This window comes from Physeter macrocephalus, chromosome 7 (assembly GCF_002837175.3).
Source record: "Physeter macrocephalus isolate SW-GA chromosome 7, ASM283717v5, whole genome shotgun sequence".
NCBI lineage: Eukaryota > Metazoa > Chordata > Mammalia > Artiodactyla > Physeteridae > Physeter > Physeter macrocephalus.
The window spans coordinates 48,887,494-48,901,044 of record NC_041220.1 but is presented as its reverse complement, the minus strand read 5'-3'; the positions used below and the strand labels follow the sequence as shown (position 1 = coordinate 48,901,044).

The 13,551-nt window shown below is 35.6% G+C and overlaps 1 protein-coding gene across 1 annotated transcript in view; it reads left to right on the top strand.

The window, feature by feature from the left end:
* SPMAP2L (sperm microtubule associated protein 2 like) overlaps window positions 1-13,551 on the top strand; it is an 80,668-nt gene that overhangs the window by 29,465 nt on the left and 37,652 nt on the right. Inside the window, 3 exon segments of the mRNA XM_024132032.3 lie at window positions 804-869; window positions 3,006-3,134; window positions 6,531-6,653. Coding sequence (XP_023987800.1) covers window positions 804-869; window positions 3,006-3,134; window positions 6,531-6,653 — 318 coding nt within the window.

Below are 13,551 nucleotides of genomic sequence, written 5' to 3'. Positions count from 1 at the left end.
CAATGAGGTATCACCTCACACCAGTTAGAATGGGCATCATCAGAAAATCTACAAACAACAAATGCTGGAGAGGGTGTGGAGAAAAGGGAATCCTCTCGCACTGTTGGTGGGAATGTAAATTGATACAGCCACTATGGAGAACAGTATGGAGGTTCCTTGAAAAACTAAAAATAGAATTACCATATGACCCAGCAACCCCACTACTGGGCCTATACGCAGAGAAAACCATAATTCAAAAAGACACATGCACCCCAATGTTCATTGCAGCACTATTTACAATAGTCAGGTCATGGAAGCAACCTAAATGCCCATTGACAGACGAATGGATAAAGAAGTTCTGGTACGTATATACAATGGAATATTACTCAGCCATAAAAAGGAACGAAATTGGGTCATTTGTAGAGACGTGGATGAATCTAAAGAGTGTCACGCAGAGTGAAGTAAGTCAGAAAGAGAAAAACAAATATCGTATATTAACGCATATATGTGGAACCCAGAAAAATGGTACAGATGAACCGGTTTGCAGGGCAGAAATTGAGACACAGATGCAGAGAACAAACTTATGGACACCAATGGGGGAAAGTGGTATTGACATTGGGATTGATATATATACACTAATATGTATAAAGTGGATAACTAATAAGCACGTGCTACACAAAAAAAAGAAAATTTTTTGAAAATCACATTAAATAGGACATTGGTTTTTCTTTCTCCCTCAAATGAGATTTGTTTGAGTAGGAGCCATCTAATGTAATCATATTTGTTACACATTCTCTTTGAATTAATCAGCTGGTATTTGTTAGTTCTTTTTCTAGGAAGAGAATTCAAGATCTTTCTAGGCCTAAGAAACAATGGGGAGCCCCAGATAGGTAAGGCAATATTATGTAGTCTTCTGTGTGATGATGTATTCTTTACATTAAATAGGTAAGTATTTTTCTTACCTGTCCACTAACACTGCATCCCAGCACCTCTGTGCTCAACTGGATCCACTGAATCAATATTGTCACCTCAGTTGAGTCAACACATGGAAGGCAAACCCTAGGTCAGTGATTCTCAAATTGGACTGCACACTGGAATCACCTGGAAAATTTTAAAACTGACTGATGCTTGAGTCCCACTCCCAGAAATCCTGACTCATTTGTCCTAGGGTGCAGCATAGGCTTCAGGAGTGTTAAAAGCTCCCCAGATGATTCCAGTACGCAGACAGGTTTGAGAACCACTGTCCCAGGGCATTATTCCACACTCACATGAAACACTTGTGTCCATCCTCCAAGTTCAACTCTGTTGCTTCTAACAGCTGGTCCTGCTGTCTCTAAGCCTCTGCCTAGAGCATACCTGTTTTCTAGATTTCCAGCAGGCTGGACCCACTGTCTTTCCACTTTTGGTCACAGGACTCCCCCTTTTCTTTTTTGGCTCCCGAGTGAAGCCTGATTTTTTTTTCTTTTTTCTGATCTCCTATTGCTTTTTTATTTGTTAAATTAATAGATTTTATTTTTTAAAGCAGTTTTAGATTTACAGAAAAACTCAACAGAAGTACAGAGAAGTACAGAGAAAGTTTCTATATTATCACCCACTAGTTTCCCCTTTTATTAACATTATTATCTTGCATTAATGTGATACATTTGTTACAATTAATGAATGAATATTGACACATTATTATTAACAAAAGTCTGTAGTTTACATTAGGGCTCACTTTTTGTGTTGTACAGTTCTATGGGTCTTGACAAATGCATAATGTCATATATTCGTTACTACATTATTATACAGAATAGTTTCAGTGCCCTAAAAATTACTTGTGCTCCACTTATAGATCCCTTCCCTCTCTCCCTCTTCTTCAGACCCCTGGTGACCACTGATGTTTTAACTATATCTATAGTTTTACATTTTCCAGAATGCCATATAATGTTGGAATTGTACAATGTGTAAATTTTTCAGACAGACTTCTTTCACTTAGAAATATGCATTTAGGGTTCCTCCATCGCTTTTCATTTCAGTAGCAATTTCTTTTTAGCATTGAGTAATATTCTGTAGTCTGGATGTACCATAGTTTATCTGTTCACCTACTGAAGGACATGTTGGTTGGTTCTGATTTGGGGCAGTTATGAATAAAGTTGCTATAAATATTCATATGCAGGTTTTGTGTAGATACAAGTTTTCACCTCATTTGGGTAAATACCTAGGAGTGCAATTACTGGATCATATGGTAAGAATATGATCTTAGTTTTGTCAGAAACTGCGAAACTATCTTCCAGAGTGTGCACCATTCCCACCAGCAATGAATGAAAGTTCCTGTTGCTCCAAAGTGTTATCAGTGGTTTATATTTTAGCCCTTCTAATAGGTGTGTAGTGGTATCTCATTATTTTAATTTGCAATTCTGTAATGACATGTTAATGAGCATATTACATATGCTTATTTGCCATCTGTATATTGTCTTTTGTAAAGTGTCTATTCAGATCTTTTGCCCACTGATCGGGTTGTTTTCTTATTGTTGAATTTTAAGAGTTCTCTGTATATTTTGAATAGCAGTACTTTATCAGATGATATAGACTGAATGTTTATGTCCCCTTAAAATTTATATGTTGAAATCCCAATTCCCCCAGTGTGATGGTATTTGGAGGTGGGGCCTTTGGGAGTTGATTAGGTTTGACCATCTGGTACAGTGCTTTACCCAAACTGGGAGCACAGTGTAGATAAGTGGCATGCCCATTTTTTGCTGACCTGACTGTAAATTACCGTGTTAATTACATGTTGGCAGAAATAGAACTATCTCTAATAGGTTCATTTTTGGTCATCATCTTTTAAGACAGTAGATAAAACAGTCTTGTTCTTGTTTTAACTTCCATAAGTAGTTTATTCAGCTTCTGATGTCTGGAAACTGTAAATTTTTGTAATAGAGATAGTTCTTGAAGTTAAGTAAAATTAGTAGAGAAGACATCAAGAGCCATTTCTAAGATGCCATTTAGCAGTGAATTTTTTACCATTTTATTTTTCTGCTTTTTAACAGAAAACTGTTTTGGGGAAATCAAGATCCTATTCGCCCTGTTTCCCGGAATGCTTTGAAGGCTCAACTGACCAAAAGACTTGAGAACCTTGCCCAGCCTAAGGAAGTCTCCCACCGATATGTACCTAACAGGTTAGTATTTGTGTGTTACCAGGTTGTGTGTTATCAGGAACATAAAATTTATTGAGGATTAGGGATTCTATATCTGTTTCCAATCTGATGCTACAGTAAAACTTTTCCAGAGCAACATCTAATATTTAGCTGTTGCAGACTTGTATTATATTTTATAGTGTTGGCTTATCACGATTTTGATTTTTTAATAAAATAAGGGTATTATGCAAGGATATGTACCATATGTAACACTGTTGTGAATGAACTTATTTGTGCATGAAACTGTGAATTTTGTATACCACCCATGGGCGTGGTTACCATAAGTTAATTAGGGCATCTAAAGGTAATAATGTTAAGACTTTTGATGCCCATTGCAAATTTGTTTTTGGTGCATGTTTGTTGAATGACTGGACTTTCTGCTGGTTGGCTCTTTGAGGAAAGATGGTGAGGTGTAGGGAAGATGGGTACAGGCAGTGAGGGAGGTTAAAGTAAAGAAAAAAGTGAAGATGCTATTATTATTTATTTGCTATTATTTATCTGAAGTTTGGTTTCCATGATAATTGAGGTAGCCATTTCTCTCCTCCTTCAATATACAACTTTAGTCAAAAGTCAACAAACTTTTTCTGGAAGAGGCCAGATATAAAGTTGGCCATTAAATATCTGTAGCAACTACCCAACTCTGGGAAAGCAGCTAGAGACATATGTAAACTGAGAATACCTGTGTTCCAATAAAATTTTAGAATTTTTGCATCTGTGTTCATGAGGGATATTAGTCTGTAGTTTTCTTGTAATATCTTTGTTTTTTGTAATGTCTTTGTTTATGGCAATGCCGTCCTCATAGAATCAATCGGAAAATGTATAGAATTGGTATTTATTACTTCTTCTCTGTGGGCTCCAATTACACATTAGGCTGCTTGGATTTGTCCTACAGCTCATTGAATCTGTTCTCTTTCCCTCTCTTTCTGTTTTATTTCTCTGTGTGTTCACTAACCTTTTTCTCTGTAGTGTATAATACACTATTAATCCTATCCAGGGTAATTTTTATTTCATGTGTCATAGTTTTTATCACTAGAAGTTCAATTTGGGTATTTTTTATACCTTATCTCTACTTGCTCAATTTTTTAATCTCCTTGTCTACTAATTCTATACTATGTCATTTGTGGGTCTGTTTCTAGGGATTGATTTCTCTCATTATTGGTAATAATTTGCTGCTTTTATATGTTTGCTGCTTCTTTTATATGTTGGAAATGCTTATGCTATATTAAGTGAAAAAAATTAAATAGAAAACTGTATTATGATATGATCCTCTTTTTATTTTTAATAATGTTTATTCATCAAACATGTCATGATCTTTACCATCTCAAGACCTTATTCATATTTCTCCCTCTGCCTGCAATGCTTACAATGACTAAGACTTTCTGGTCCTTAAGTCTCAGCATAGGTCTCAGCTTTTCAGAGAGACTTTCCTGACTGCTCTTCTCCACATAACATTCCACGTCCTCACAAACCTACTCGGAAAGCCTCTATCTCTGTTGCATAGCCAATGCCCTTCATAGCTCTTATCACAACTATCTACCGAATTTTTGCTATTCTCCTCCCAACATAGAGAAGAAGCTCCAAGAAATCAGTGATTGTGTCTGTCTTACTTTCTGCTCTCTCCTTAGTGCCTAACAGTGCCTGGTGCTCAATAAGTATTGAATGTATGATTCAGGAAATATTTTTCCAAAGTCTTGTTGTCTCTGAATGGCAGGATAATATATACTTTTTGTTTTTCTCTCTTAAACTTTTCTTGCTCTTACAAAGTTTCTATAATGAATATTTATCTCTTTTACAATGGGAAAAATGCAGAGTACTCTATATTAAAATAATATTTGAGTACCTGCTACATTGATGGAATGGTGAGACTTGGGTGTGTGAATGACTACAAGACAGGAGAAGCACCTGAAGGCAGCAGCTATACATTCTATTAATATACAGTATCTATAAGCAGAAAAGGTATATGTACACATGAAATTTAGAATTAATATACAAGTTAGTTAATAATAAAATTTTATTTGAATAGTGCTTTGTAACTTAATAAAATGACTTATATTCTGTTATTTAATCTTCATAACCACCATAAGATGTATTATTTTCTCCATCTTCTAGAACACTCATGTACTTCTAGTTGTTGGCAGAGTAAGGCATAAGTATTATGGTTTGGTGTTAGCCACTCGCACCTCAGAGAATGTTGAATAATTGAGTTATGTCTCTGGTGTCCTCCCATCTTTCTTCGTCTTCTTTTTTGTTTGTTTGTTTGTTTGTTTTATTTGCTTCTTGGACGTCTACCCTTTGCCCTACTCTCCAAGAGCATCTTACCTTTGTGCTGCTCACTCCTTCCTTCCACCCACTGTGCCCTCCTTTCTTGGGTCTGATCTCTTCCAAATGCCCCCCTGTTCAAAATCACCTCTTCTTCTCTGTCTCCAATTCCCAAACTGAACTGCCAGTTCCTGCAAAAGGCAAATCCCAGGTAAGTGCTGGAGATTCTCTGCCTGTCAGAGCTTGGCTGTGTATGTGGGTGGCAGTGGCTGAGTCAGCTCTGTCAGGCAGTAGAGCCAGGGCTGGATAGTCTCAAGCCCCTTAAAAGCAGATGTGTGATGGTATAGATGGGCCTCAAGTCTGAGTGGTCAAAAGCAAGGGAAATACAGGCTTAAACCCAGACCAAGGCTTATATTAGCAACCAGCAGACAGAAGCCTGGGCAGATGAACACAGAGCCATATCTTTGAGGAGCAGAGGTCCTTTGGAAAATAATAGAAGGAGGAGTGGCACTGCGATCTAAATTAACACCAGGTTAAAGTAGTCAATATCACTTCTTTTTCCAGTAATGATAATATTTTGATAAAGGAAAGATTGAAGAGCAGGAGTGATAAGAAGAACAATATTATTATCTTAAATAAAATCTTAATAAACAAAACCTGATAATGATTAAATAACCTATAGACCATGATCAAGTAGCATTTATTCCTAAGCTCAGAGGTCTTTAACACAAAGAAAAGCATCATGTAATTTATCCTATTAAATATAAATTTAGTAAAAATATTTAAATTGTCTATATAGATGCTAAAGAAAATATTTTATTTGAAAAGCAGCAAATTTTCTCTTCATCAGGGTATTTTTTGGTCTATTTAGAAAATGAACTTTATTTATTACAGAAAATTGTCTGTTTTAGAATAGGATATTAGAAGACAGCTGAAAACTTGATGGCTTATAACTGTTTCTAATTTCTCCCTATGTAGAAAATAGCTCAGCAATGAAGGGATAAACTGTCATACCCGCTCCCCTAGACCTGGCGGGGTGGGGGTCAGTGTTGGAAATTACTATGGTAATTTGAATTCATGCCTGTTTCATTCACTTCTTTTCTCTTTTACAACTTGCAGGGCTCAGTATTATTACAGCTGTGGTAGAGAGTCTGTAATCTGGGAGATCCCTTCTCCTGCACTGTTTTGCCAACCTTCCAAAAGGATCCAGAAGCTGGCACAGCCCAACAGATTCAAGAAAGGGTATGTAATAAATAGGTAGAGTACCTTGAGAATCTCCATAAATTCTCATCTAATTTGGTGAATGTCACAATATTGTTGTTCTAATTTTAGTGTATGCAATTTCATAAAATAGAAGTCCACTTGTGTTTCAAAGCATCAGGGTGAAAAATCAAATATTTGCAGCAATTGTGGATAATCAGAAGATCATCATCAATAATTACATTTGACTCAAATTGTAGTGAAGCTAAAATTCAGACTAAACTTAACATTGTCAGCCAATTAAAAAATAAGCAAATGAAACATTACAGGTTTTTCAATTCATGTTCTCTTTTGCATCTGTGACTGCAAATGCTCTTCCTTCTGCTTTAAATTCTGAAATTCTCCTTGTCTTTAAAAGACAGATTAGGAAATTCCCTGGTTAGGACTTCATGCTCTCACTACCAAGGACCTGGGTTCAGTCCCTGCTGGGGGAACTAAAATGCCATAAGCAACGTGGCACGGCCAAAGAAAAAAAGAGCTTAGGTGATACTTTCCACATGGGAGTTAAGATTGTGATAAGGTTATTGGAAAAAATGCTAGGTTGCATTAGTGGAATATTTACAGTGTACATGTTCCACTAAGTGTGGAGTGTGATAGTACTACTGTACACTACTTTAATCAGAACACGTTAGGTATATGTGTCCACTTATGTATGTTATACCTGAAGAAACTGATAATAAATTTGAGACTATTCAGAGGTGATGAATAATATGTTGATTCTTCTGGAAGCTATGTTATATGAACAATAGTTAAGAGAAATAACATATTTGGCTTAGAGAAGTAAGTAGAAGTAAGTAAGTAAGAAGTAAGTAAGAAGTAAGCAGTGCTAGCTATGTTTCACGGGTCAGCATCTGAAAGAGGAAAGGGAAGTCAAAGTAAAATTACTTAGAACTAGAAGTAGAACAAGGAATTTACAGAGCAGCCAATGTCAGCTAAGTGTGGAAAAATCTTTCTGGTACCTATGCAGTAATGGAGGCGTTTATTTGGAAAGGTCAACTGCCAACTCCACCCAAATCCCTGAAAATGTTCAAGCACAAACTGGAATGATGACTATACATGGATTTTAGAAAAGATTCCTGTATTCAGGCATAGGTTGAACTGGATAACTTGAGTCTTTTTCCATCATAGAATCCAGCAAAAGTGGCCCAATTCCTCCACAAAATTTGCTTATTTGTCAGTTTATTAAACAAAATCTGTTAATTTAGTTAAAATATGCATGTAAATCTGGTAAAGATCTGTATCTATAAACTAAAAGAATACTTTAATTATCTGTTACCAATTTTTGAGACACCTGAGATTGACGTTTCATATAAGTGAAACCCCCTTGAGTGCTAAAACTTTCTGTATTTTTAAAAGTTTGTTTCCCTGCTTTCTTAAGGAGATTCTTTTGATACTGAACATACATGTAACCTTTTTCCATTGGCTTGAGATATTTATTATGAACATCAACTATCACATAATAACTTAATTTGGTAAACCTCTCAGAAAGTGTTAAGTGTGAAGCACATTGCTTAGGCTAAGTGGTCTGACCTCTTTAGATTATGATATTCACTTCTCATAGTTTTCCTGTCATTTCTCTTTTTATTGGGAGAATAGTCTCTAAGTAGCCTCTTTTCTGATCTTTTATGCTCTGGAAACAGATAACCAAGCTTGTTCAGAATTGTATGAGGGGGAAAATGCAAGTGCTTAATGAAGACACACAGGGTTGTCCAATAAATGTACTACATGAGCCTGGACTTTGTGACATATATTTTAGCTGATTCACTAGAGGGGCTCAACAGTAGATTTGAGCAGTCAGAAGAAAGAATCAGCAAACTTAAAGATAGGTCAGTGAAGATGATCAAGTCTGAGGAACGGAAAGAAAAAAGAATGAAATAAAATAAACAAAGCCTCAAAGCCCTGTAAGACAGCATCAAGGTTATTAACATATTGATAATGGGAATTTCATAAAGAGAGTAGAGAGATAAAGGGGCAGAAGGAATATTTAAAGAAACAATGGCCAAAAACTTCCCAGCTTAGATGGAAAACAGTCTTCACATCCAGGTAACTCAACAAACTCCAAGTGTGATATACTCAAAAAGATCTACAACCTGACACATCGTAATCAAACTGTCTGCCATCAAAGACAAAGAGAGAATCTTGAAAGCAGAAAGAGAAGTGATTCATTATATGCAAAGGATCTGCAATAAGATTAACAGGTGACCTCTCATCAGAAACCATAGAGGCCAGAAGGCAGTGGCATGACATATTTAAAGCACTGAAAGAAAACTACTGTCAGCCAAGAATACTCTAGCTAACAAAATCATCCTTCAAAAATAAAAGAAATTAAGACATTTCCAGTTAAACAAAAACTGAGAAAATTCATCACCAGCAGACCTGCTTTACAGTAAATACTAAAGGGAGTCCTTCAGGCTAAAATGAAAGGACACTAGACAATAACTTGAATCCACATGAAGAAATAAAATTGAGTTAACTACATAGGTAAATATAAAAGATAGTACACATGTAATTTTCTGTTTGTAACCCTTTTATTCTCCTACCTAATTTAAAAGACAACTGTATAGGACTTCCCTGGCAGTCCAGTGGTTAAGAGTCCATGCTCCCAATGCAGGGGGCGCAGGTTCAGTCCCTGATCGGGGAATGAATATCCCACATGCTGTGTGACATGGGCAAAAAAAAAAAAAAAAAAAGACAACTGCATAAAGCAATAATTATAAATCTGTGTTGATGGACATACAATGTATTAAAAAACAGCCCAAAGAGGGGAGGGAATGGAGTGATATTAATCTGAATTAGATTGTTATAAGTTAAGATATACAGGGCAACAACTAAGAACATAATTTTTAAAATATAGTAAAAGAACAAGGAATTTAAAGGGTACACTAGAATATATCTAACATGGAAGAAGGGAGGAATGGAGGAATAGAGGAATAAAAAGATGTAACGTGAAAAACAAAAGCAAAATGGCAAGCATAAATTCCATGTTATGAGTAATTGCATTAAATGCAAATGAACTGAACAGTCCAATCAAAAGGCAGGGATTGACAGAATGGATTAAAAAAACGTACTCATTAGTATGCTGTCTATAAGACACATACTTTAGATTCAAAGAAATATATAAGCTGAAAGGAAAAGGACGAAAAGAGATATACTATGAAAACTAACTAATGTGAGTGGATATACTCATATTGGACAATTAGACTTTAAGACAAAGAAGGACATTTTATAGTAATGAAATGGTCAATTCATTAGAGAACTATAACAATTATAAACATATATATACCTAACAACAGAACCCAAAATAGATGAAGCAAAACCTGGTAGAATTGAAAAGAGAAATAGATAATTCAACAAGTTGAGTTTTTCAATACTCTACTTTCAATAATAGGAAGAATAACAAGCAGAAGATCAAGGAAATAGAAGGTTTGAACAATACTATAAACCAAAAATACCTAATTGACATTTATAGGACACTATACCCAACAATAGCAGAACACACATTCTTCTCAAGTGCACATGGAATATTCTCTAGGATAGATCATATATTAGGTCATAAAACAAATGTCAATAAATTTAAAAGAATTGAATTCATACAAAATCTGTTTTCTGACCACAATGATGAAATTAGGAACCAATAGCAGAAGAAAAAATTTAAATATGTGTAATTAAATACACTCCTAAACAAACAATGGGTCAAAGAATAACTCACTTTGATATTAATAAAATGAAAACACAATATACCAAAACTTATGAGATGCAGCTAAAGTAGTGATTAGTGGGAAATTTTAGCTGTAGATGCCTACATAAAAAATAAAAAAGATTGCAGGGCTTCCGTGGTGGTGCAGTGGTTGAGAGTCCGCCTGCTGATGCAGGGGACACGGGTTCGTGCCCCGGTCTGGGAAGATCCCACATGCCGTGGAGTGGCTGGGCCTGTGAGCCATGGCCTCTGAGCCTGCGTGTCCAGAGCCTGTGCTCTGCAACGGGAGAGTCCACAACAGTGAGAGGCCCGTGTACCACAAAAAAAAAAGATTGCAAATTGTAACCTAATCTTCCATCTTAAGAGATTACAAATGGAAAAGCAAACTAATTCAAACAAGCAGAAAGAAGGAAATTATAAAGATTAGTGTGGAAATAAATAGAAACCAGAAAGACAGAGAAAATCAACAAAACTGAAAGTTGGCTCTTTGAGAAGATCAACAAAACAAACTTTTGGCTAGACTTATCAAGACAACAAGACAGAACACTCAAATTACTAAAATCATGGAAGAAAGAAGGGACATTTCTAAGGAATCATTTGCAAAAGAAGGGTTGCAAATTGATCTTATAGAGAGAAAAAAGGATTATAAGGGATTACTATGAGCAATTGTAAGGCCAACAGATTAGATAACATAAACGAAATGGACAAATTCCTAGAAGGACAAACCACTGAAACTGACTGAATAATAGAAAGTCTCAACAGACCCATAACAAATAAAGAGATTTAATTAATACTTTTTAAAAACTTCCTATGAACAGCTCAGGAACAGATGCCTTCATTGATGAATTCAATGATATGCTTAGAGAAGACCTAGACCAATCCTTCAGATTCTTCCAAAAGATAGGTCACTTCCCAACTCATTCCATGAGGTCCATGTTACCCTGATACCAAACCAAAAAACGTTTGTAATGACAAGAGAAGAAAATGACAGACAATATCTCTTATGAATATATGTGTAACAATTCATACCAAAATACTACCAAACCAAGTCCAAATATACATGCAACAATCCACACCAAAATACTAGCAAAGCATATCAAACAATATATAAAAATAATTATACACCATGACCAAGTTGGATTTATTCTAGGAATACAAGAATATGTTGAGTTCAACATACTAAAATCAATGTAATACACCAAATTAATAGAATAAAAAAACCCAAAACTACATGATTACCTGAATAGACTCAAAAAAAGCACTTAACAAAATTTAACACATATCATACTCAACAAACTAGGTATAGAAGTGAACTTCCTCAGCTTGATAAAGGGCATCTACAAAGAGCCCACAGCTAGCATCATAATTAGTGGTGAAAGACTAAAACCTTTCACCCTAAGATCAGGAATAAGACAAGAACATCAGCTCTCACCACTTCTATTTTTATTTTTTTATTTTTTTATTTTTTATTTATTTTTTTGTGTGTGTTACGTGGGCCTCTCAGTGTTGTGGCCTCTCCCATTGTGGAGCACAGGCTCCGGACGCACAGGCTTAGCGGCCATGGCTCACGGGCCCAGCCACTCCACGGCATGTGGGATCCTCCCGGACCGGGGCACGAACCTGCGTCCCCTGCATCGGCAGGCGGACTCTCAACGACTGCGCCACCAGGGAAGCCCTCACCACTTCTATTCAACATCATACTAGAGATTTGAGTCAGGGCAATTAGGCAAGAGAAAGAAATAAGCTATTCAGGTTGTAAAGGAAGAAGTATTGATAACTCTCTACTCATAGATGACATGATCTTATATATAGAAAATCTCAGGGAATCCACATGAAAACGATTAGAACTAATAAATTAGTTCAGGAAGGCACAGAATCCAAGATCAATGTACAAAAATCAATTGTATATCTATCCACTAGCAATGAACAATCTGAAAATGAAATTAAGAAACAATTCCACTTATAGCAACATCAGAAAGCACAAAACAATACATGCAATGGAATATTAGCCTTAAAAAAGAAGAAAATTCTGACAAATGCTACAACATGGATGAACCTTGAGGACATTATGCTAAATGAAATAAGCCAGTCACAAGAAACCAAATACTGTATGACTCCACTTATACACAGTACCAACTGTAGTCAAATTCATACACAGAAAGTAAGATGGTGGTTGTCAAGGAGTAGGGGGTGGGGAGAATGAGGAGTTGTTTAATGGGTATAGAGAGTTGCATGACAAAAATTGTTCTGGAGGTTGGTTGCACAACGATTTGAATGCATTTAATGCTACTGTACTATACACTGAAAAATGGTGAAAATGGTAAATTTTATGTTATATGTATTTTAATATAATTAAAAATAAAACAAAATACTGAGGAATAAACTTAACAAAAGAAGTGCAATATACGTACACAGAAAACTACAAACATTGTTGAAAGAAATTGAAGATTTAAATACATAGAAAGACATTCTCTGTTCATGGATTAGAAGTCTTAATTTTGTTATGATGACACTTCTCACCAAATTGATCTATAGATTCAATACAATCCCTATTAAAAGTCCAGCTCTCCTTTTTGGGTAGAAATTGACAAGGTGATTCTAAAATTCATATGGAAATGCAAGAGACCTAGAATAGCAAAAACAATCTTGAAAAAGAATAACAAAGTTGGAAGACTTACAGCTTCTGATTTGAAAACTTACTAAAAAGCTACAGTAATCAAAATAGTGTGTTACTGGCATAAGAATAGACATATAGATCAATGGAATAGAATTGAGAGTCCAGAAATAAACCCTATGGTATATGTCAGTTGAATTTTGACAAGGATGCCAAGACAGTTTAATTGGGGAAGAATAGTCTTTTAAACAAATGATGCTAGGATAACTGGATATCCACATGCAAAAGAATGAAGTTGAACCCCTACTTCACACCATACACAAAAGTTAATTCAAAATGGATCACAGACCTAAATATGAGAGCTAAAATTAGAAAACCCTTAGAAGAAAACATAGGCATATATCTCTGTGACCTAAGCAGTGGTTTCTTAGATATGACACCAAAAACACATGTGACAAAAATACAATAAATTGGACTTCATTAAAAGTAAAACCTTTTGTGCATCAAAGGACACTCTCAAGGGAATGAAAAGACAACTCGTAAATTGGGAGAAAATATTTGCAGATCAT